This window comes from Haliaeetus leucocephalus, unplaced genomic scaffold (genome assembly GCF_000737465.1).
Source record: "Haliaeetus leucocephalus isolate CR32 unplaced genomic scaffold, Haliaeetus_leucocephalus-4.0 Scaffold566, whole genome shotgun sequence".
In the NCBI taxonomy this organism is placed as follows: domain Eukaryota; kingdom Metazoa; phylum Chordata; class Aves; order Accipitriformes; family Accipitridae; genus Haliaeetus; species Haliaeetus leucocephalus.
In genome coordinates, this window is record NW_010973002.1 from 4,477,383 (window position 1) to 4,504,352 (window position 26,970).

The following is a 26,970-nucleotide window of genomic DNA, read 5'->3' on the forward strand; positions in this document are numbered from 1 at the left end:
GTCTTCATTCTCATCTATTGAATTTTTGTCTCTCCTGAAGTTTGCTTTGCTATATTTTGCAGATAGACTCACAACTTATCTAATTTTGCAGACTGTAATTACTCTAAAATAAAATGGAAGAAAGTTTCTTTTCTAGTACACTTCTCCCATTCATTTTTCTCACAATCAGTATTTTTTCTCAGATAATGGCTAGCCAGTGACGGCAGAAATAGTAGCTGGGTGTGATGTAGTGCTAAAACAAAACAAGGCTGTTTTCATAAATGGGTAGCACCACCAAATGGTCGTAACTGGATAGAGGGACCCAGGCACCTACACAGAGGAAGACACATCACATCATCAGCATTGTACCATTTGCATTAGTCCCACAAGGGTGCAAATTTCAGAGAATGGGCTTAGAAGGGCTATGAAAAGCCACTGATGCCATAAGATACTACCACAGGGAAGATGACGACAGAGAATATCAACAACAGTGCCCTGGAATGGCAGCTGATCAGGAAAGCAATCTTGCATTCACTACGATTGTCACATGCCTCAAGCGAGGTTTTGTAGTCCATATTTCGGCACCTAAATAAAAGGGCCAACATTGAGCTGAGCGTTTTTTTCAATAGTGCATGTCACCACACTGGAAAACTCTCCTTATGGGACTTGTCAAAAGTGATAGCAGATAAAACTCAATGAAAGCTGCTTTTTTTTTTTTTTAATATGTCTACTTTTTTACATTTCTGAGAATATTTTTGAAAAAGCTATCACTTACTGCATGTATAATGTAAAAAATAAGCATAAAAAGATTTTTCTCAATGGGTTATAAAAATGAAAGCAAAGGTTTAAAAGAACATTTAGAAAATCCTTCTATCCAATATCCATCAGAAGACACATTACTTTACATCATTCACATATGTATGAACTCTTGTAATGGAAGGGAATTGGTAGACTAGCTTGCTTTTGGCACTAATACATTTGATTGGAGAGATTATATAGCTATTACCACTTCCGCTGGAGGAAAAAAAAAAGTAACATATTGCACTTTATAACAAGATCTTGCAAAATTCACAGTTTATGGTAAAGGCTTTTGTCCTTTCATAAATTATTTTGACTGCACCTTCAGCAAGCTTATTTTCCTTCTCACCATATTTATAGGAGAAAAGGTATCTTCTAGCAGACAACAGACCAATTTTCACTAATATTTTGTGTATATAAATAGCATGTACTCATATTTACTTAGTCTGATCGTCCACTCTCAAAAGTTTTTAAATAATATATACAGTGTTTGATATATCTTGGACACTCCATTTAAATTACATACAGATCAACCTGAATCTTCATTTATAGCTTAAAAAAAACCCAAACATTTTTTAAGTAAGTCTTGGACACATTTTTATTAATGTCGTTCAATTTCAAAAGCCTCTGAAATATATTCTTTCACAGGCCAGCTGAAGTGTCAAAATACTGCAAAAAATGTGCCTTTGCAGTATCCAGTTCCTAAGATTACCAGGTACCTTGCAAAAGCCATTTTTTTTCCCATGATAGTTGGCTGGAAGGTCCAATCCTGGTAGATGATATCCACACAAGTGACTACCAACGATGTCAAGTCTGGTATTCAGCACATCACCAAAAGCAACTTTGAGGTATTAAATCTTACTCAGAACTGGGAATAATTTAGGCTAACATAAAGGATTTGTTTAATCATCTAATTTAGAGGTATTTATCCAAACCAGCTCATCTGAGTTCTGCTCATTTCTAAGACATGCTCAAATTGCATGGGTTTTATACCAAATGAAAAAAGGACTGATGCCATTGTTACTAAAGAAAATCAAAGACAGGAGCTTCAGCAAACTTGGAACATTCTCTCCACCTACTATGATTTATATTTTACCTCATTTCCTAAAAGGGCGTTTATACAGGCTTCAGATGCATCACAGATGGCAGTAAGGTCATGTCCTCCCTCCAGTGCCAGCACAACACGGCCATCCGCTAGCTTCAGCAATTGCTTGGTTAGGTGACCAAAACCTAGTATTCAAATACAGTAGTGCAAATAATTAAATCAGAACAGATATTACTGGCATATTTCACATCTGCTGCATGAGAATGCAGAAAGCTCACGGATATTGCACAGGGAACATGGGATATATTTAGTCCAGTATCCTGTTTCTGACTATGGCCCACACCAGATGCTTTGGAGTTAGGTATATGGAATTTTGTATGAGGCAGATATGAAATAATGTCCCTCATGCTGATCCCTAATAGCTGGAGATTAGTTGAAGCATGAGGTTGTCTCTCTTCTCACCGTCATTAACCATTATCAGCCTGGATTCTCTTCCTGTTTGCACATCAACGTAACACATAGCCATGTTAATTGGAGAGATCTGACATAACTCTGGTCACTTATGGCATTGATATGACAAATAACATTTATAGTTAAACTATGATACTATAATTAAAAATAATTGTATTTTTCAAATGAGGTGATGAAATTTTTATTTACAAATTGCTTCTTCCTTTGTATTTGTGGTTTGACTATAATATACAACCATGGACTGAAAAATAGTGGAAACATATGTTACTTAGCTCCATTTTGAAGTGATTTTGGAAGCAGTGCTAACAACTAGATCACTTATTTTGATTCAAGGTTTTGGTATAAATTGAAACTGTCCAGAACTTTGTAGATATCTCTACCAGTATTGCTCGCTCATGACCAACAATGCTCTAAACAATTCTGCACCACAGCCAAAAATGATGGCACTTTTTATGTGGTGATCTATAACTACATAAACACTACCACAAAGTTTTAATCTGAGATTCAAGTAAAATGAATTTATTTCATTTTTAACAACAAGAAAAACTGCATGAAAAAATGTTAATTTGGAGAGACAATTTTGGAGAGAAGTTTTGTGGTAGTTCCTTAGGACAGTTATTGTTTTTGATTAATCTCCTTTAAGTGAGTAATGGTAAGTAAAGTTTTGAAACTACTGAAGTTAAATATCCATCACATCTTGCTCTTAACTTTTCCACTAGTTGCTCTAGTGATGGTCACCACTACTATTCCAGTGCATTTCGTAGCCTTAAATAAGCATTTAGAAGTTACCTGCTAAAGGCTGGGGCTCTACAAAGACAGGAAAATGAACATCTTTTTATTATGTTCCAGTGAAGAAGGTCATAAAAAATTATAAACTACAAAAATTACAAGCATATTCTCTAGAGAAATTTTCCAGGACACAGACTTAAGGCTTGACCTGGCAAATAAGCAATCTCACAATTAGTTCCATTTATATCTTAGGATTTTGTTAAGCACATGCCCAACTGTTTTTAGAACAGGGACTTTAATGATACCAGATTTGGTTTAACTGTGCAGATAAAAGAAAAAAACCCCAACCAACCAAGACTTTACTTGCCACTTATTCTATAGATGTTCACAGAACACTTGAGGTGAACTGTTTTTTCCTGAAGCCACTCCACAATCTTCTGTACCCTCTAAGAACTGCAGTTTTGATTCTAGCAAAGAAACTATGCCATGGTTCAAATTACATACAGGGTTGAAAAACAAATAAAACCTTAAATTCTCATTTAAGCCAACCTTTCCTCCTGAAAAAAACCGAAACCCAACAACCCACCCAATCCTCTCTACAAAAGACCAAATTTAGACAGGATAATAAAAGTGAAGGAAGGAGTGGAATGAGTATAACTTTTGATCTTTAGCCAATTTCTACTTTCTTTTACCTACAGGATTTATTTCTGTCTACATATTACACATGTGATCTTTGGATTCATAAAAAGAGAGTGCCAGCAGCGTAAAGTGAGTCGTACATACAGCATTTAAAGGAAATGAAGAAGAATGAACTAACGCAGACTCCCCACATCTACAACTCACCCTTTGGGTCTGTGAGAAATACAACAACACTTTTAAGACAGCATTATCCTTCATGTTATACAGCTTCTGTGAAGAAGGGAAAGCTCTACCATGTTTCCCCTGCACATTTTGAAAATTTTGTATGACTGCAAAAGTTGCTACTGCCCCATTATAATTTTCTGAGGTATGTATGGCAATAAATGTAAAGACTCTTGAAATGCCTTTTTCTTCTTCTAGGCAACCATACATAATATAACTCTTAGACATTGTTACAATGTTAGTTTGTCTGCTTGGTTTCCTAATGATTTTCCTAGTATCAATGTTATAATAATCATCCCTGGCTGAGTCAGGATGCAATGAGCCATACAGAAAGCATCTTTCTCAACAGAGATCACAGTAACAAGATAAAGTGTTGCCAAACCAAATTAACATGATGGGGGCTTTTCTTCAGTGTAATTACCCCAAGAAAGTAAAAGTGAGTTGCTAGAAAGGGAAGAAATAACTTTAGCCAACAGTACCAACATTGCTGGTGACCGAATGAGTTATGGAAATTCTTAACAAAGAAACTTGGATACTGTGTCAGTGCAGCAACCTAGGAAAGATATTAGCTTCCTCAAGGAAATCCCCTGGAGTGCAGAAGTAACAAAATGGAAAGAAAGGAATCCCAGTCAAGTAATGGTTTTAAGATGGGCTGTAGTTCGTGCCAAATAATTAAGAAAAACAAGAAGAAAATAGTAACAAGCACCATGAAAAGAATCAGTCACCTCCCCTGATACGAGGAAATCAAGCACATATTTGACACCCCACTGACCAACTCTAACATGAGAAAGGAGTCAGACAAACCTTTTGAATCCTGGATCTTCCAGCTCACATGAATTTCTAGAAATCAGCAGCAGTTCTTGGCCCTTCTACTGTGCCTGCTCGAAAAGGTGCCAGCTGTGATGTTTTCAGTTTGGATTTGCCATATTCTAAAACTGTATGGTTTCCCAGTGGTGCATAACACTTATAGATTAGTGGCAGTTTATAGAAACAGAAAAAGTTCATTTATGAAATGGGAAGTCACACTAAAACATCAGTGCTTGATTTTCAGTCCAGACTTAAATGGTTATTGCTTCTTTGAGGCTGCAGGTGCCTGTGGGCCATTTAGAGTTTGAGTGCCTGACTCAATGACAAGCATCTCTTAATAAGGGCTTGAAATGGCCCTGGCAGTATCCACAATTATTTGTGTCCATAAACATGAGTCTAAAAGTCACATATTAATAATAATAAAAAGAAATAGTATTTAAAAATCCAATCGTTTCAGTCAATAAGTGAGAAAAGATCATACATACAGGGGTATTTCGCAAATCTTCTTACAAATGTACTCAGTGAATTTGTACTTTAGAGACATAGCAGCATTTTTTAAAGTTAGGCTCATGCAGTGTGCCAGGAAATTGTGAACATGGTTTTATGCCAACTATTATTTTCATAATTTCTGTAATTTAGAAGTACCTGTTTCCTTCACAGATCCAATCTTTAGACATCCAGGGTAGAATTTGCAAAAGCACTTAATATTTTGTTTGCTATGGTCTTTTTAAAGACAATGATAATCCTTCGATTTACACAAGAAACAACATTAAAACACTACCAAGTAGTTCTGAAAATCCTACTCACCAATTGGTTTACATTTTCCTAACAAAAAACCTGTGGGTGCACAATTGTACATCTAAGAAAAGACTAGATTAAAACTGAAACCATTACAAACCACGTTGTGTATTGGAGAAATGTGTGGTATATGAGCTGTTATTTGCCAACCTTTGAAGTAAAAATATAAACTTTGAAATCAAAAACATAGCATGTACTTTTTAGTTATATCCTTTCCCCTCCTCTAGTGCTTTTAGTGGAGGAGATACAATATTCAGCCTTATGTAAGAAAATATTCTATTATGGGAAGGCAGAAAGAAACAAAATTAATACTGTATTATACTAACAAGCAAGCTGCCAGGCTGTTATTGAAGAACACAGTGTGCTGATCACTTGAATTACCATCTAAGCAAGTAATTCAGCTTTTAGTGGACTGATGTCCCAGTAAGGGCCCTGGTTTTTGGTGGTTTTTTTATTTATTTTGTAACAGACGGGCTCCCCATGCACTCCTTCTAGTTCTGCCAAACAGCAAGGAATGACATAGGTGAGGCTTCTGACTCATTTGACCAAAGTCACTGGAGCAACTATACTCTACCTGGACTTACTAAAAATCAGGAAAAACTGTTAAACCCTATAAAAAGAGAATTCAGGGTTATTTCAGTTTTCTGGTTTTGTTTTTGAGGTATCCTTACTCTGACAACCTGAAGTGGAAAGTGGCAGACAGAGAGCAGGTAAAATACCTCTTAACCAGGCCAGTTCCCTTCCAATGGACTCATCACACAACTGCATTGTGTATTACAGCTAGAGGAAGTAAAGCTAACAAGTCAGAGTTTGTATGTACAGCCTCCCATTTTGAGAAAGAAACATTTGAAAATGAAGACAACTTGTGAATGTTATTCTTTTCACATCCTTTCCTCAGCAGACAGGGAAAAAAAGGAACCATATGGATGGGGTACGCTCCTAGCCAGCACCGCAGAACGCCTTGTTTGCATAAACAGCCATATATGCAACTCAATTTGCTCGCCAGTAATTGTGCAAACACGCAGTTAGTAGGGACTAAACCCGCCTCAGCAGAAGACAGACTCCTTTCCTCTCCCCCGCTGTGCATAAGGAGAGCAGATGTCTCCTGCACAGTCATTTTTTGGGTGACAGCAGGCTGAGCAGAGCCGTGGCGCTGGCCCTTGCTCAGAGGAGGTGGCTGGTGGAAGAAGAAGGACACGTCAACAACTGAAATGCTGGCGAAGCTTTGGAGTTACGGAGAAAGCCTCAGCTTTCTTAGCCTCAGCAACAAGGCCCCAACAGCTCTTTCAGCTTCAGCATCTTAAAAGCTACAATCTGACCCTAAATTACAGACAGAGTTCTGGTGAGCTCCTCTGGCTACTCGGAGCAGCCTGGAGAGTAATACACGCAAAACACAAAAGCTCCACAGTCTCTGTCCTGGACCTCCAAGCATGTATTTAACTATTATTTACCATTTAATCATGTCATTACTCTCTAATTTACTTGAGAATGTGTTTTCCTCTCATTAAAACTGTTGCGATGATCACTGCCAAAAGTCTACCCACCAGTGTTCTGCACTCCTTCCCTGTGGTTCCTTCGTGACTATTTGATTAATTTTCACTGATATTCTTCCAACAATAGCATCTAAAATTAACTGGGTCAGTTTTTACATAACTTCCTGAGTCACCAGGCTATGTGTCCTAAATAAATATGTCCATACAGGAGTCAAATGATAATTTACCCTTCCAGCACTGGCAGGAGCTAGAACATTTTTCAAACTTGTGTTCTATGATAAGAGAACACATTTTCTTCACAGGTCTTAATTCAGGACCTTTTATTCAATCAAAACTTCATTTGGATTAAGTCAGAGGTTTGACTCAGTTGGCAGGATGTGGCCCTGAGTGAGGGGGAAAGGGAGGTTTTAATGCCAAATACATTCTTATGAAAAACATTTTCCAAATGGCTGAAATTACGAATGTTAGTTTTGAGGTACCTGAATTTAAATGGTAGAGATCTGGCCTCTAGGCATTAGCTGCTGATTTCTTGCTTTTAATACCAAAGAAGGAAGCTCAGTTACACTTCAAATTACATGTCTCAAGCAGGCATTTAATTCAGATTAAATTAGACAGTAATTGTACATTAAATAAATACCAATGGTCTCAGGAACTCATTTTTTATGGATTAACAATTTATGTAATAGATGTTTTTCTTGCATGCCTCTTAGTTCTACAGTAAAGTTTTTCATAATTAGCGGCTCTTTAGCTGCTACACTGAACATAACTTATTGAATCTCTATTAAGTACATATTCAAGGATACATAGGATTCCTCTTTGAAAGCCAAATAATGCAAATCTGTCTCACTACAGGAAAAGGCCCCCTTGACAATGCTCAGTAGGATAGTCTGGGCATCTTCAACTCTCTTGAGATATGCGTGTATCCAAGCGGGTCACATAGTCCATTGCATTTGCTCAGTCCTCTGGGAAGGAGGAACTTGTACACCTCTACCACACAATGGCAGCACTGAACACCTGACAAAATGTTCCTTAGAGAAAACACATGAAGAAACAAAACTCGCCCAAAGTCTTCTCCTGACTAATTCATACTTAAAAAAAAAAAAAAAAAAAAAAGGAAGGCATTTCTTTTGTACCCTGCATTATCAAGCAGTAGGGATTCTGCATCCTCCAGGAAAGGTCATAATGATGTACAAAATATTGATGATGTTTTTCGAACTGTTATAGTGCTGTCATGTGGATTCAGAGGGAAAATATTCAACCACAGATTTCAGCTGCCAGAGTCAAAGCAGGAACCTTTGGATATTCCCAAAACTGGCTGGATGTTTTTAGCCCTGTTCTTACTAGCTATTTGCTCTGTGCCTTCCTTTCTTCTCGGTTTCCTCATATTCTCTTCATCTCTACCCCATCTCACACCTGGTCCAAGTAATAATTTCTCCACTGTCTTGTCATCTTCCCCCTCTTTTTTATTTTGCTTCCTATTTAGTAAATCCTCTACTAAGAAAGCTGGCCAGGAAGCAAGATTATCCATCCCACAGTATTCTTCAATTTTTTTTCAGGAATATGTAGCTGTTCTGCATCAGAAAGCAAAAGCCAAGAGAAGAAACATAGAACTGCAAACATCAAGGTGACATGTCAAAATCTCGGATTCAGATCTCTCTGAAAAAAGCTGTTCCTTCTTCTGGGTGGTGAGGGGATTCTCCATGGGATTTGGGGGGGCTTTCTTTTTTTTTCTTTTCTTTTTTTATCTCTCTTTTTTTTTGTGTTCCTGGAGATTAAAAGTCCCTCTAAAGGGATTCTATGGTGATAGTCTAATCAGACTGATAATTATCTACTGTAAATCTGTCCATATATTGTAAAATCTGCCAAGATGATAGTGCAAGTGGTAGTACTGTTATCATGATAACTTACAAATCTGATCAAGTTGCCTGATTTAAACTGATATACAATACATGCAACTGATGTAACAAATTACAGATGATTATATCTCCAAATCTGAGTCTAGACTCAGTAAGATGTTGGCTAGAAAACAAGACATCTGATAAAAAAAATAATTCAAAGTATGAGGAATTTGTTTCTAATCCACGCTGGAATGAAAATCAGATACTACTATTGACTATACAAATAAATCAGTAAGCTTGATTAAGTTTGGAGAAGTTTATTATAATGCTACTGCCTATAAAATCAACTTGACACATTTTTAAAATATGTGGGGCAAAGTTTCTGCTGTTATAAATGAGTATAGCTGAAATGCGGGCACTGAGTTATGACTGAAAACAATCTGATGGGAAGATCTAGCCTTATTTCTGTTTTTAACTGATGAAAAGCCAAGTCAGTTGATTTTGAATTGACCCAAGAGACTAACACAAAGGATCTGATTTAAAGCCCATCACTCAGAAGCTGAGAACTGACTGCCATTTTCTGAAGATGGTCTACAAAATTCTGCCAAGAAAAGCAGCATTGACTAAACGATCTTTCCAACATATACAGTTTCTCAGAGTCTACAAGTTAAGGCTCTTACTTTATTTGCAGTCATTTATTGGCCCTGCCACATCAACACATTGCATTAAATTAAGGGCTAGTTCCTTAACCAGTGTTAATCAGCATATACCATTATCTAAGACCTGGCCTCCAGATGTGGATCATACATCATTCCAAGACTAGACATAGATACAATAAGCATATCAGGGATGGGTTCTTGTAGGTGGATAAACTTGAGGTAAATACTCAATTTCCTGACCAATTTGGCATCAAGTCTCCTGGTGAACTCAGTATTAGTATCAGAGGTCTAGTGCCCCTCAGGATTTGTATCACGTTGTTTAATAAACATCACTTTAAAATATCAGGAGGGAATAAGGTAGTGCATTTCTAAGGGATTACTGTACATCTCAAGTAGTTACTCACTTTCCCTCTGGCCTTGTGCCCGTTAACCCCACCTGACATATGCTATAATCACCCAGAAATGCACTGCCTGTCACCACTTACTGAAAAGGTAATGTGTAAAACTCACTGAAGGAAATGGTATTGAAACTAGGTTTGGGGTCTGACTCCTTACAGTCTTCTGATTAATTGCAATTTCCAAGTAAAATACATTGAGCAACTTTCTATTATGCTGTTCTATTACAAAAATGTGTAAGAATTAAGGATGTGATTTCAACCCATACAACAGCCTCTTTGTCCCTTTTCACAAACAGATGCCTTGAAATGGCAGGTAAAACCCCACAGAGTAAAAGAAACTGTAGCTACTATTTGAATGACATAGGTGGCTCTATCCAGCCTTCTTCCCAAATAAAGAAGTCATGTCAGAGCCTTGTCACTCATGTTATTACACAGCAGAGTTTGCAAGAGCCTTAGCCTGCTGGGAGCACAAGAAAAGGTGGTGGGGAATTGCATGGGCCTCAGGTGAAGGCAGTACTGATGCCACTTTGTTCTGATGCACAGGAGGTGGAAATATGGAGAAGATATTTTTATTTGTTGTTCCCCAGAATGAAATACATGACTCATCCTCATCACAGATATGTAAAATTTTTAAAGAATGGGAGTAAAGGTGTTCCTTTATTTTTTTTTTTTTTTCATTTTGCAGACATTAGGGCTAGGTTCAGCTGCTGGGTGAATGAGGGGGCTTCATGTACAATACAATTTGTGATCTGGAACAAATTAATTGGAATAGGAGTAGCCTCTTTGTTTCCCCAGAAATTCTTCCCCCCGGAAACACATCTGAGAATAAAATCTTTTCTTAGAATATTTAATATCTTATCTCTGTCTCTCCAGTCTTCTGACATACAGTTCTCAAAAATGAGCCTGTGACCTTCTGCAACCAAATGGTGACCCACTAATTACTGCTTGAGAGATAGTGCTCCAGAAACCCTCATGGAATTCTTCACCCAGTGGTTTTCTACCTTTTCTCAGAGAAACTTTAAACAATGATCATAACAAGGCCTGGGTGAAAAATGCCTTCAGGTGGCTGAGCAGTCATGGAGTACTAGTTTCTGGATTTTCTCAGTGAGGAGCAGAGTCACTCAGGAATGACCTGATTCTGCAGGAACCGTAAGTAAGCAAATGACCACTATCTCTGCTGTTACCATAGTGTGACAGCAGTATTCAGGGAAGCTGGCAGACCTAAAAGAATTGGTAATCTTCATTGAACAATAGAAACATCAAGACAAACAATGACATTTCTGTGCTGCACTCAGGCCTAAATCCAGCTAACTAGTGTCAAGGTAATTTGAGGACTCCAGATGTTGTTGCAGCTGCATTACCACAGTCATCTTAGTCATTCTCCTTAAAAGTGGGAAGTTCATAACAGCACAAAAATCATTCATTCAGTGTTAAGATACTGTTTCTTGAGCAACATCAGTAATTTCTTCTTCAAGGGAAAGCAGCACATTGGCTTTTCTAAATGGAGACACAGAAAATCTACTACCAGAATAGCTACTGTTTCTCCCTCCAGAGTTTTAACAGCTAGAAGTAAAATAACCTGCTGCCAGAGCTCAAAGCTCCCTAGCGGCTCCAGAAACTTAGCAAACAACATATACCAAACTGCAACATCAGGATTTCATTTATTCCTCCTTCTGACAAAGCTGAAGAGCCACAGCAGCTGAAAGCTTGGGCAAAAATTATCCAGACTTTTTAGCAAAGCCACATAGAAACCCTTGACAGCAAAGGTGTTTGACTGTCTTACTACAGATAAATAAAGAAGATCAACGGGGAAAAATATAAAATTCAGAACAATTCCAGTCATCAGAGCATGCAGTGGTCACTCCAGCAGAGAAGGATACACTTTTTAGTAATTTTCAGTTTTGGCCAAAGTGCTGATTTCATTTCATAAAATAAATGGTCATGAACCAAAATTCTAGGATCTTCCCATTGTTTTTACTTAAATTTTACAGCTGCACACTATGTTAGAGGGAAATAATTAATTAATATTAATTAAGCACGAGAGAGAAAGATGAAAGAAAACAAAAAATGAGACATGAGAGAACTGGGAAAAAGATAAATGTGTATGTTGGGTTAATAAAAGAGACTGTTATTAAATGACAAATAAATACATTTGTGACTAAAAGAAAATAAAGGCATGTAAGCGAAATTACTGGATGACTGAGTGGATGAACAGGAACAAAAATGAATGTGAATATGAAGCTAAACATTGTCAAGGAATTTGAATTTCTTATAATCATCAGGAATGGTCAGAAAGTAAAGAGAGCAGAGAAGGCTTATGATCTTATTTCTACAAAGATGCTGAGCATTTCTGAATTCTTCACCAGGGATATACTTTTGTATCCTTTATATAGAGAGAGGTGAGGCAGTCCCACAGCTATATTGACATGAAAATGATTCAGATTTTGTCTGCAGTGAACTCTGGATTCCTCAGTGACCAGTTACAAACTCAAGGTCTAAACATAGGCAGCTGGCACTGAACTGAAAGTACAATGTGCTTCAGGTGACAGATTTCTATGTGTAGGCAAAAACTGTTAGTGATAACATTCAAAGCAAATAAGGTATTTAAATAAGTAGGTACTCGACAACAAGCCGGTCTCCCTGGGAGCAATCACATCACTTGCCATTTATTCAGACATACTACCACACTGTCACAGAGACAAAATCTGAAGTAATCCCATGGCTGCAGTGGATTTATACCTCCGGAACTGTGAGCAAAATTTGGCCATGTAAGTGCAAACATTTATCTTCTTTTAACCGTAGTAAAATAAGTTTAGAAATTGTGAATTAAACCCACACTAAAGTTCAAACACGTCTTTGGAGATCCACAATTTATCAACCAGAAAAGAGCTTTTGCAGTGAATGCACAATGGTTTCCTGAACTCATTTGGACTCAAGGACCCAACAGCTGTTGCTCCTTCTAACCTTTTAGCTACTTATATGTCTTACCAGACCATGCCTTATTCTAATCGGTCATCACAAATAAACTCAAACTACATTTCCATAAATATGAATCCTTAGTGGCAGTGGAAAAGGCACCTTTTGTCTCCCTCCCAGGTGACGTGTGACTCCATCTCAAGATGATGAGCCCTGGCATACACCTAGCCCTACCTGGAACAGCTCAAAGATGACCTGGAAGTCTTTTTGACAAAGATCACAAACAAAAAGCTTTAATTTTCTTTTCCTCATACCCATTGGGAACTCAAACAGTAAATCTATGTATTTATTGTAACACTTGTAAGGATTGAGTCCTCAGATCTGAGCAGAAAACATGTCTGGGGACAAGTGCTTGCAGGTAGGTAAAGAAAAAAGTAATTTCCAAACTGAAGATGACTTTTGGTGGTGGTAGTTATTAATAAACCACAGTTTTTTAGTGCTAAAACCTATACAAATCAGAGTAAGACCTGGATGTTGCTTATTCAAGGGATGTGAAATTCAACATGTGCAGCCGGCAGGGCTGATACAGGTGTCAGTGAGCAGGTGTGTGGTTGCAGGCAGAAGCGTTTGTAAAAAAACAGGGGTTTTTTTCATCCTATCCTGTTTCAGTTGCCCAAGAAACAGGCAGGGATAGTCCTTGTGACCCCTTCAGACTAGGATGTTTTTACTTCTTGTACATGTTGTACTGGGTCTGTCTGCATCCTCACTGTGTCTGGAAATGCTCAAGAGAAATTTTTTTCACCATGACTATTATCTGTTCTATTGGACTACTATACAGTACATGCAATTTAAAATTTGGATCAGAGCTCTGTCTGAATTTCTGGCTGTGGCTTTTCATGGACAGTTGCAATGCATAAGTGACCTGCTGGTTGATGTTACAAATTGGACAATTAGAAAAATAAAAACATTTTTATTTAATCTGAAATTAAGATTCAAGAAACAAGAAATCTAGGGCTCCAAGGTGCTATTTTTTTATCAACCTCTTTTAACAACAGAGCTTGTGGTGTTTAAGCTTGTTTTTCATGATAGAAAAGAGGATAACAGGAAAACCTTATATACAGAAGAAAGGTAGAGGAACATTTATTTCCTCTTTTTTTTAGATTTAGGCAGAAACTTTGAAGTTAGCATTTATTGCTGGTTTATAGTTACAATTTGAACCTGGCGCTCTCTATACTGAGAAAAGCAAAGGTCCAGAATAGTAGATGTTCATTTAATTAACAACTCTACCTTAAAACATATGCAAAAGGAGTCCATTGTGCAAGCAATCATAAATCTCACTTGGCCTAACTTCAGAGCAATTGACCTTACAACCCAAATAATGTTCCTTTGTGCACAGTTTTTATATGCAATTTCTAGATTTACTGTTTCAAAGAAAGAGTGTGTAAACAATTTCAGCTGAGCCTAAAGTGAGCAACTCATTCATCCTACAGCTGGATGAAAGTTTTGCACCAAACTGGAAAACTTGTTCTGGAAAGAGTGTCTATTGATGCTCAGTGGATCCAGATTCAAATTTTTCATTTATTTATTTTCATATGCTGCTGATATCTTAAATAGAAATGAAATGAGGAGAAGAGAAATGACAAGTTTTAGCGGTTCATTGGACAGCAGAGAATATAATAGGAAATGGTAATGAGACTTTGCCAGCCCAAGAATATTCCCTTGTCAGCCATCGAAGGACTGGTACAAATAAAAAACTCTGAGGACTTCTCCAAGAAAAAGGCAGAAGAAAAAATATAGGCAACATAAACGTAACTTCTACTTGCCCCCACTCTTAACTATCCAGCATCTTAAAGTCTTCATACTTCTTTTTTCTATAAACAAAATTTCAGGCCACATTTTTAAAAGTTCAATATGTAAAGCATACGTACCACTTCCATATGTGTGTTCTAGGTGACATCTATATGGAAACAGTGACAAACCCTTTCCTTGAATAAATATTGCAAAGGCTTTATTAGAAAATTTACCAAAAATGAAAATGTGTTATCTATATCAGTAGCGTGCATTAAAAATCTCAAAGTAACTGGCTCCAAGATGAATCTTTGCAAAAGCTGAAGTCCATATGTGGGAGAGGCAACTTTAGCACTTGTAAATATCCAAAAATCTGCAATTAACCCGGAGAGATTCTTCAAATCTCTCTTAGGCTGACAGGCTTTTTTAGTTAGTCACTTCTGGAGAGGTCTGGTACTCTCGAGTCAGCCTCTGGAGGCTCCGCTGGCCATTTAAGGGATCTGAGTTTTCAATTCAGACACCAAGGTTGAGCGGTTAAAGCTGGGGCTGCCCAGAATGCCTCAAACTCACTAGGAGGTTATCCCTGTCCTTATATGTAAGTATGGCCAATCTTTTATACATTATTAGAACTGATTGAAGTATTAATTACATATAAATAATTCAGATAGTGTAGCCCTGTTTCATGTTCATAATACTGTTTGTAAACATATATTAGTATTTGCCAAATGTTATGTTCATAAAGTTGTTTGTGAAGGTATCTTAGCATTTGCCAAATGTTATGTTCAGCTTAGAGGCTCCCTGCACACTGCTTACTTTGACTTCCTAACCTTAATTATCCATTTCTTATTAGTGCTCACAAAATGACATCCTATAGTATCTGCTCTCTTAATGTGTAGTTGAAACTTCGTATACAACAGAACAGGGATTAATTAAGATAAAGTGATAACTAGTAAATAACCAGTTCTTTTGATCACACAAATATCCAGGAATCTTTGCGAAGAAATACCACTCCTCAGACTTAAATGAGAACATAAATTAGAGCCTGTGACTATTTCTTAATAGGAAATGAAAAAGGAACATGGGCAAGGGTGGGATGAATGAGTTTTAAAAGTCAAAGAAATGTTTACTAAAAAGAACAGTATTGGCATTCCTGTTTTCCTGGGCCACTTGCCCCTTTTGCAACCTGATAAAACAAATGAGTCAATACAAATCAAGACGACTTAGTAGAAGAACAGCAAATGGCCATTGTAAAAGTAAAGGCCAGAGGAAAAGGGATGCCACAAAAGCCCCAGCCCTGCAATTTTTTTTTGCAAGCAGATTTAACTGGTGTACTGTGGCCAGACACCTTTAGAGGCAGACATGCCATTTTACTTAAGGAGAGAAAACAGCAAGATCATGTCCAAAGACAGTAAAGTAAAATGGAATAATAATTTGGCCTGTTACAAAGTTCATATTTTGAAAAGAAAATAGTAGAAAACTTGAACAAACAATTTTTCATGAGAATCTGTCCATTCTTCAACTATTTTTATGTGATAAACCAGGAATGTTATTCTTTCTTCATAGACATACTGCCTTGTTTTCATCGATTTACCCTGACTGTCAAGGAGCCTTCCAGAAAACAGTGGATAAGCTGAGAATTTATGCAGCCCATATCCACTACCAGACAAATCACTGCAAAGTTTCATTTTCTCCCTTGCCTGTCTGACAAAACTGCAAGACAGCCAAATACAGGTGTTCAGATATATTCAGACAACACTCTTTTTTCTTTCTCTCTTTTTAATATAATATTTTGTCATTTACTCTGGTGAAAACATTATGGTCTGTAAAGTAAGATCAAGCAATAATTCTAATTTTTTAAAGCCTTTAAAGCAATTTTTTGAGAAATATGGGAGCTTAGACAGCACATTTATTTAGTTTTAATTTTTGTGCTGTCATACATCAGCACTGAAGTCCTGATTTAGAACACATGCAGCTTGCCTTTGAAGTTTTGGCTGTTTTTTAACAATGGCAAAAAAAGATATAAAGAAATTAAACAGCACCAAAAAAATCATAAAACAAGGCTTTTGTGCTCTTGATTTATATATTGTTTTTTATGTTTGTTTAAAAAAAAGCTTTATTCTCAATAATCTTTCATGGGAAGCTTTGCTCTGACATACCTTTATTCATCTAAGACTTTTCTGCATTGACCTGTCTTTTCTCCTTCCTATCCCCCAAGTCTCTGAAAAGACTCGTTCTAATATCATTCCCATTCAGTAGCAAAACGAGTTTATTGGAATTCTCCTGAAAATTTAAAGAGTAGAAAATGCGCAGTGATACACTAAACTGATATTTTTGGATGAAAGCAATAAATATTCCAAGTAAACAGGGCCTCCACATGAAAGGGCTTTTTTCTGCTAGTGCTTGCTGGACTCCCCTTCTGGGTTGCGCATGTGCTGTGGTATATGTGGTCCTTTTGGTCAAGTTACACAACACTGGCATTTTCCAAGGAAGTGCACAAAAGCTGATAGTTGCCGTTGTTCGTTTTCATCCAACGTGTTGTAATGAATACGAGCCAAGGCCATACTTATTTGTTCTGTGGCCAGCTTTTTCCTGTTATTCTCTCTCCCTTTCAGCTCAAGGACTAAATTGTTGAAGCAACAACAAAAACACCACAACTGGCTTTATAATTTTTCTCCTCCTTAGGATCTTCCATTCCCTGGAAAATTTTAGTTCATACTATCGTCATCTAAAGGTACTGACACCATGTGCTGCTAAGACCGGTTTTAATTGCAGTCTACCTTCAAAACATATTGAAAGTAATTTCTAGACAGATCAGGTCCTGAAGGTGTCCAGATGTTTGAAGCAGAACATTAAAAAACCCCCATAATTCTTAATTGTCAGCCAAAATATATATGTGTACAGTACCAGTGTGTATATATAGAAGGATATGTACAGGGCATTTATGATAGCTGAGGGAGTTGAAGAAGCAGGGGCTGACAAGGGAGCTGGACTTTGTCTGAGGCATTGCGGGAAGGTTAACAGTTATGTACTGGGAGATTACTGGGGACCTCCTCATTCACTGTATCTCTTCCCTTACCTTCACCATCTCATATCCATATGCTTCATCTCTGCACCCCTTCTAAGATACTGCTTACTCTTAACAGTGAAATGATGACAGCTGCATCTGAGGAGAAAGTTCTTTTTGTATTCCAACTCATTCATGGGTTAGTGCAAAATAACAGAACCAGTAGAATTTCCTATCATCAACATTGACATCTGGATTTATGTTAAAATGGTTTTTCCCAGTGAAGTGTAGTGGTCAGCTTATTGCAAAGACACCTCTGATTTCCACAATACCTCTCTTAAAATCCATATGAAGAACTTATGTAAAATTTTGACTGAACATAGAAGGTTCTGCAGTTTATTTTATTTTTATGGAATTTAACTATCAATTTTAGCAACTTGGTCTGTGTTAACAGAAAATTTGCTTATGTTTTCATTTAATTTCATATTTAATCCATGACCTTTCTACATCTTGAAGCAAATACTGCTGGATGGGAAAAACCCCCAACCTTTAATTTTAACATTCATCAGGATTCTTCTCCCCTACCTTTAACCCAGGAAAAGTTAGCTGTCTTGCCTCTGCTACTCCTACAGGTTAGTTACTACTCAGAGGGGAAAGAGGAATCTCCCCAGGAGGATCTGTTGCACCAATTTTCAGAAAGGATTAAAGTCTTTTTGGAACCAAACACATCTCTATATTGACTGTCATGGACAAATCTGGACTTACTAAGATGTATAATGTTCAGAAAGCTAAACTTAGAGAGAGGAAGCTCATCTATGGCTCTGAAAGACTATTTACATCAAGGTAGGTAAAATCTGCTTTCATCTACCAAGGTCATGCCTTGGCATTGTGAACACAGTATGCTCAGTCAGAAGCTTCTCAGGTAAATATGAAATTAGAGATGAATGCATTTAGATTAAGTAGACTATGCCTCTGTTAATACCTCAGTAAAAAATTACCCTTGCTAGAGATTTTGTAGGTTACAGAGCCCTGCTTTCAAATTCTTTATTTAAGCAAGTTATAATACTAAACCAATCATACAATATTAGCATATTAATTATATAGTTAGTAGGAAATTATTTATAAAAATATTTTTAATATCATAATACTACCTAATATATTTATAATAATAATTCAAATCTCAAGCTAGCAGGGGTATTTTTATACAGAAATCATGGAAATGATGTAGAAATTATGGTTGTTCTACTTGTAACATGGAAGAAGTCATTAGCATGTCGTAATAATAATCTTTTTAGCTTTAAAGTTTATTCATCTATGAATATCTTGTAGAATATTTCCAGATTCATAAACTTTGAAAATAATTATATGCAGACAGAGGATTTCTTTGCCAAATTTGTTCCATTACTCCCACTAATAATTCCTCAGACTATACTTCTTCTGACTCAAAATATTTATTATCCTATCAACCCACTTTTCACCTTGCTTTCTTTGGCTAAGACATACATCATCAGGTCTTTTAAGTTCCTCTTAGTACTTAGCTAACACGTTTTTATTCCACTGTTCCTTTCCCTTGAATATACTGGCACTTGTCTTCTAATAACATGACAAAAACTTGGTAAGTGGTGTGTGTTTACCAGGGTGGCTTTTAGATATCCCAGGAAAAAAGGGAATTTGGCCTTTTGTCCTGGTGTTTTAGAAGCCACCCAGTCAAAAGAATGGTTCCAGCTTGGATGTCTGGCGTCCAGCATCACCATCCTTACACCTGGGATTTCCCAGGCTGAAATACAGGAAAATGTCCTCCTTCATCACGAATTAATTTGCTGCTCTCAAGTCCGTTCTTTCAGTTTAGCAGTTGACATATCTCTAAATGGTGCCACCATAAATACCTATATCGCTTCAAAAAGGAGGCATTTGAAAGAGGGGAAGGATTGCTTACTTTAGAGAGATAAATTGAAGAAAATTAAAATCGAACCTCTAGGGACATGCTCCAAGAGTGAAACCTGCACAGATCAATCTCCCAAAGGTAGTAAGTGGTAAAAGGTATTAATCTGAAACTAACACAGAAGGTACAGTTCAGTAACACAGTGATATAATTATAATAAAATACACTAGGGACTATTCCTGTAGTAGCAAGAGGCCTTTTCTCTGAACTTTTTTGATTGTATGCTTATTTGTTATGCTCTTCTGAAGCAGAGTTTACTAATTGTGCATCAGTTTTCTTAAAAGTTAAGGAAACATTCAGAGCAAACCAATATATTTCCCAGATGCGCTGTCTTTCACTAGAGTTTTAATAAAATAAAAAAGAAAAACAGGTACTGAGCAAGGACAGTGTTATCCAATGGACTAAATTAGGTACTTGAGTCATGATGACAAGAAGGATGGGCAGATTTTGAAGAAAAAAGCAGGTTACTCAAGACATAATGTTTGACATCTGGTTTATGATACTCTAATTGTCAGTAGTCAGCCAAAGCCAAAAGACTGCTATTGTCTTTCAGATGAAATATAACTAGAACAGTCCTGACTATTTACTCAATTAAATATATCCTCTCAGTTTCTGCTTGAAGTATATGTCCTACCTTGGAATAAAAGATATTTTCCACTTTCTCTCTTAAAAATACTGGGTTTAGGTGTGACAAGTTCTGATGGCCAATGTACACCATGCTAGAGTTGGCTGTATGAATAAAGTGGTTATGCTACAGGTACCCTTGTTATGTTATCAGATGACCAGTTCAATTAAAATCAATTACAAAATTTTCTTTGAATGTAATGAAACATAATAAAAAATCAGACCAATAATCCATAAGTCTTTTAGAAAATTTTATGCAAAAAAATGAAAATTAGCAGTATCTTTCTTACTTTTCCTTTCTTTTCTAACCATGAAATGCAGATTGCAATAAGGAAATTCTTATTTGGTCTGAATGGACACTCTTATTTTATGTTCTAAAATCTTTCCTCGCCTTGCCTTTCCTCGCCTTTCCTCGCCTCTCCTCTCCTCTCCTTGCCTCTCCTTTCCTCTCCTCCTCTTCCTCTTCCTCTTCCTCTTCCTCTTCCTCTTCCTCTTCCTCTTCCTCTTCCTCTTCCTCTCCCTTTCCCTTTCCCTTTCTTTTCCTTTCTCTCCATTTCCCAACTTTATTATGTCTGTGATAAAGTACTAATTTGATCAGGCAGATTCGATTTCCCATTCTTTTTTGAAAGCACTATGTAAAAACTTATCTTCATTAAGTTCCACTAGGAGTCCAGCACCACATAACTAATCAAAGAATTCAGTAGCTTCATGTCCCTGTGATGCCTCAAGTTCAAAGGGGACAAAGACATCCTGTTTGGTGTTTTGTTTCACTCAAGCTATTAAAACGGCACAGACCCCCTTAAGTGTTTTTTAAAGTAATCTTCTTTATTCCCTGTCAGTAACCTAAACCATCATAAAAACCAGCACCAGTTTAGATAATTTTCAAATTTGTAATGTGATTTGGAAAAAAACCCCAGTGATTCTCAATGAGGCGGAAGGACTGAACCTCCTGGTGGATGCAAACATTTCAGATATACTACTTTTTTCCATACACCTTAAAGATCTTGGCTTAGTAATTCTGTTCAACTTTTGTGACCTCAATGTTTTTCCTCAAAAAGCATGCTGGGAAATTCCCAGAGGTGTGCACTGTGTGTGGGAATGTATACACTCAAAAAGGCTCAAAAGAGAAAAATTACATGGTTCAGAACATACGGACTGTCTTCATGTATATTCTACAAAGCTACAGTTGATGCAGTTGACACCACTAGAAAAATAAAGTTTTGTTCACAGGTTATATAAACACCACAATTTTTGGGGTAACTCCTTTGATGTAGCATATTTGTTAATTAAATTACAAGTTTTGAAATAACGTCTTATCACTCAATCAATAGATTTTCCTTACTGTTTTTCCAAGGGCTTGATGGAGGTTTAAGAAGGTTGCTTACTCAAATGTTTGGGTGAATGAAAAATTACTTTTAACCTGTTTATGCTGGTTTCTGAAGCTTCAATGATACTAGGTTCCACTTTACCACTTTTACTTGTGTGCTAGGATGCTTTGAAACATTGAACATAAATATGCAACTGTTTTAAAGCTGATTACACAAAATTTCTTGAAATTCCTGGTAAATTTGTTAGTACACAGAGCAGTCATATTCAAACATGACTTTACTGCAAAGCTGTTCCTCCAATGTAAGAACCGTAAAAGATGCTTCCTGTACTTGAACTATAATTTTCAGCTGAAAGCAAAGGATTTCTTTGCAATAGTCATATCTGAGACTACAGATACTGGCTTTTTTAAACAGAAATAAAATAGATACAAATAATAACAACTGGATTTGCTTTGTTACTAGTCAATACCTTTTTCTACAAAAAAATAAAGATATTCTTGTTCATTTTTTCCATTGTTTTTGTAGAAATTACACATTTTTAACAGAAAGAAATAATAATGCCTTTTGTGTTTAATTTTAAAAAGAAAGAAATTAATATGAAAAATTTCAAAATAAAACATATTTGTGAAAATATATCAATTTTTTAATTGTCATGTATATATATCTCAATTTTTAAATGGATCATTTCTTTTGGGAGCATAAAAATACTATGCAAAAAAATTGTAAGTTATTCTTTGCAAACCTTGAACATTGTTTAATAATAAGAAAAAGATGCAGAAGAACATAAACAATATGCCTAAACTGCAGTCATAAATGAAAACATAAATTATGTGGCAATGCATGTGAGGGATCAACATTCCATACAACATGATCACTGAATTCATATCCAGCGTTAAGTAATCACATTAGGAAAATAATTTTGAAGATAGCATATTTAACACCCAGACATTTAATTGAAGGATGCATTCCACTATTAAATGGAAAAGCTTTGTTTTATTTTGCTTTTAGAGACTGCTAATCCATCTTAAGTAAGTAAAAAACAGATTTAGAAACCAGGCCTCACAACCAAATTGCACCTAAATTGATGCAATGCCAGATACCGAGAAGTTTTTGGTCACCATATAGATAGAGAACAAGTTTTTTTTACAGAGAGGAACCTAAGGAAAATGGATAAGAATATGGATCAAAGGAAACAAATATTTAATTCATGCTAACATTTACTATCATAAACAGAAACCAGGAAGTAACTGAATTTTGATTACTTAGAGATATTTTGTTGTTCTGGATACATAAGTATTTTTAGTTTCTTCTTCCAAAGAAGTTCTTTCAAGATCTGTCCCTTGGTCCATTTTAATGTATATGAATCATAATCAGTGATGGGGAGAAAAGAAGGAACCTGAAGTAAATAAATTACTACTAAATGCATTTCAAATGGATTTATTTTACAGCAGAACTACTCCTTTTTCTTTCCAAGTTAATTCTATAAAACTTCAGGAAGTATTTAAATAACAGCTTTCCCATGTGAGTATGCTTTTGAAGAGTTTTTAGCATGTGTTTTTGTACCATATTAATACTTAAATGCAAAGTCTGTCCCTGTAAACATTACTTATTTTAGTAAATCTTAATCAGGTTGGTGGAGTGCTCTCAATCAACAGGAGTGCTCAAAGTGAGTAAAAGCTTGTGGGATTAGGATCTACATTCTTGCATTTCCAGCAATTTTATGGCACTTAGTTGGTATAAGCAAGAACAATTTCCTTAATACCCCCCCCCAAACAACAAACAAAGGTAATTAAAATGCTGAAAAAAAGGTAGGGTTGGGGTTTTTTTTGTTAAATGTGGCAGTGTTGGCAACTTGCATCATTTTATTGCAGATTTCATGGTATTAAGTGTTTGCATTAAAGCTATTATAATCAGAAAATTGCCATGGAATGTCACTGTTCAGTTGATAAAGAAATGGCTGCAGGGAAGAGCTTAAAATATGAAGGAATTTTGTCCTGGGAGATTCATAACAAAAAGAAATCTGGGTAGTATTTTAATAAGTCTTACAATATTTTTGAGGCCTGAAACAGTGGTTTTTAACTTCGAGAATTGGTAGTACTGATATTCTATTTGAACAATTAATTAAGGTGCAAGCATCCTGTGTGATGCTGCATAATGTGACTTTTTGAAACTATTGCCATGAATTGATGTTTTGAGTTTAATCACATGGGTAAGCACCCATTTCCCTTTACCCACAAATAATTAATATACCTGTTATAAGTCCTATTTTAATAATTTCTTTTCTTAGAGTCACTAGTACCTTGAACTTAATTTTTTAAATTTTATTTCATATGTTTTCTTGGTTAAATAAACCAACACCACAGCAACTAAGACAATTGCCTGGGATCAAATCTACAAATACCAAGAAAATCTCTTCAGATCAGTGAAGAATTGGTGGTGCTGATACCAGTCAGACCTAAAGCGTACTTGATACTGGGATAGTGTGAAAAAGATGAGTTTGCAGTCAAAAAAACCAGATGGCCCCTTATCACCCCATGGGGCTAAACACACAAGAGCAAACTTCAGAGACGCCTTACCTTTACCTTGTCTGTCCCTATCAGGAGAGACTGTTATATTAAGGGTTATTGCCTCTCTAGCCCTCCCTGTGATCAGCTTTTGAAGTCCATGGCCAAGAGGCCAGTGTGAGAATATCACCCCAGATAAGAGGTGTTTGCTCTGTGAAATATTCAGGACGGGAATCCATGGACCCCATGATAGTTCAGCAGGGAACCACAAACTCCAGCTAATATCTTCTAATCCCCTGTTGGTTTGAGAACTACCCACCATAAAAAGCATAACTGGCTGTTTATTTGCGCAGGCAAGAGATAACATCTTAAAGTTACAGTCTGCCTTAAGTAGTAGGGATGTGAAGCCCCAAGAAACGAACCATCCAAGCTCATAATCAAAATTGTGTGTGCTCCCTTCTTCTCTGCCTAATGAGATGTAAACATTTTGGCTGGTGTCTCTTTTGAAAGATATTAATCAAATATATTGGTTAGAAATCACAAAGGATAGTCTGGTCTACAAATTACATGTCTTCTTTTATAGCATTCTGAAGCTGTGAACAATATGTTAAAAATTTTCCCATGGCGCAACCAAGTAAATACTTGTGGCACATTTCTATTTATTACAGAGAATAGTTAAATTCTAAGACATAAATCATGCTCTTCTACTAAAGGCTTTACAAATTCCCAAAGACAAGCCTAATTCCCAATGCAATGATGCTATAAAAGATCAGACACTTTGTTATGGAGAAATCCACATTTGGAGATGTCTTTCAACAATTTTCTCTCAGGACCCAATCCTGTGAAAGGCACATGCAAGTTGCTGAACGCTGTGTCAAGCTCCGTTAGTTTCAAAATGGCCCTAAAAACTTATATTTAATTTGCTGTATTGAAATTGTAATCTGACAAGTTTAATACTGCCTAAGCAAAAAATTTTTTTTCCTTTACTTTCTTCTACTAAATGAAGGTCTTTTGGTTTTGGTAAGGAAAAAGATTTCATAAGTTTAAATTTCAAAACTGAGAGAAGATGTCACCAATTTTACCTTTTTTGCACCTCTCACATCAGTTATTGTCATTAGCCAATGTCACTACTGTGGCATGAAAGAAAAAATAACAAGAGGTAGGTGAAGAGATAAGGGAATATGACTGAAAAGGGAAAATAATTCTTAATGGTTCTGTAGATTGTCTTTTTTTCCATTGTAATCTATCCTCTGCCCTGTCCCTAGAAACTGCCCTAAATCAAGGAACTGGCACCTGATGCATTCTGCAGATGGATCGACACTGTATATCTGGAACATAGTATACAGGTGGTTTTTCACTTGTATGAGTTAGTTAACTAGCCAGCAGAAAAATCTTCTGTTTGTGGGGCAGGAGCAGGAGTGGAAAATGGAAATCTCTCCTGGCTGATTTACAGAAAGAAAGGCTAAGTGAAAGAGCAGGTCAAATCAGCACTTATTTATTAATATTTCTAATTGCTCTCACTTCCTGCTTAGTCAGACCCTTTCTGGAAGGCACACCAGTTAACCAGACAGTCAGAAAACACTGGGCAATAACAAAATCAGTGCTAAGATTTCTGAATCCTTCAGGTGTGTTTTAAATACGTATTCAGTTAGGCATGAGTGCTCCAAAGTCTGAAGATTATTTCCCTGGTCTCAGTATGGGGTGAATTGTTCACCAGTCTGGTTCTCTTGGTTCAAATCTGTAGCCCAAGCCATTGACCCATGGTTACTTGACAGCACGTGAAGGCAGATTCCTCAAACCAACATTAGAATCATACATCCATACTATGCTACATCCTAGAGAGGATGCTAATTTTATACAGTGAATTCCAATTTCTGCTCATTTTCCACAGGATCCAATAGATTACTCTTCCTCACACAACAGGATTTCTGGAATTTTCTACATTTCATATTCATAAACGTAAATGTAGTATGAATGTCAATAATATACTGGATCCTGGAGCCACTGGCGAATAATTCACTGATATTTGCAGTGCAAGAGCAAATTTAAGGAATACAAATGCAGGAGTAAATGCAGCATAACCTGGCTTGGGAGGCTGGGCAACCCAATGGCTGTGCCCAAACCATAGGAGATGCTATGGCAACTACTGCTATGGGCTAGGAGGAAAAAGAAATCAAAATACTTTCCTTCTCCCCAAAAATCCTGTGAAAATGTTCATGTCTGCGGGTAGGTCACCAATGAACTTGTCATTTATTCTGATGCCTTTTGTATTGTAAAAAGCAACCATTCAGTTACTATTCAAGAAATCACCCTAGAGAAAACCCAGACTTTGCTTTCCAAAGCAAACCACTGTAAGCAAAGTCTTGATGTTATGTTTTCTTGCTGCCAGTCACTGGGTACCCTGTAGTTTCCAAAAGACAAAAGAAACAAAAGGAAAATGTCTGATATGAATCAGGAGACTCCCGCATGAAAAACTACATGAATGATCATTGTTCCACCCCACCTCCCATGCTTTTAGCTCTGAGTCAAAAGCTCAAGATCTATCCTGCTGGATAACCATCTTATCACCTCCAGTACCTCAAAGATAACCAAATTATGTTAACCAAAATCAAATCTCTGAACTGAGAAGAATTCAGACAAGAAAGCAGCTGTGGCAACTGAGTTAATTTAACAGCTTTCTGCTACCAAAAGGTATCCTACTCCATCTCTCTCTTTCTCTACTGCCCCTGTCCCCCTTCCAGTAGCTGTGGCACACATTGGTCCCTCCATAACCTGATTCAGCTTCATAGCCCAACCGAAATCTCTTCAGTTTTTTGGTTGATGAAGTTTTCTGATGGGTTGATGAGTTAATGCTGCATGTGTTTACAGAGAGATCTGACAACAACCAGAGCCAGTGCAAGGTAAGTAAGGGACAATTCAGAAGGGGAAGGGTCATGCAACCACCTTTTTCTACGGCAACGAGCTGTTGGAGCAGTTCACGCCATCTAC

General features: G+C 36.7%; 1 protein-coding gene across 1 annotated transcript in view; it reads right to left on the reverse strand.

The window, feature by feature from the left end:
* Nucleotides 1-26,970, reverse strand: part of HDAC9 (histone deacetylase 9) — a 281,586-nt gene that overhangs the window by 23,552 nt on the left and 231,064 nt on the right. Inside the window, exon 23 of the mRNA XM_010577624.1 lies at nt 1,874-2,007. Within this exon, the coding sequence (XP_010575926.1) occupies nt 1,874-2,007 (134 nt within the window). The remainder of the gene's footprint in view (nt 1-1,873; nt 2,008-26,970) is intronic.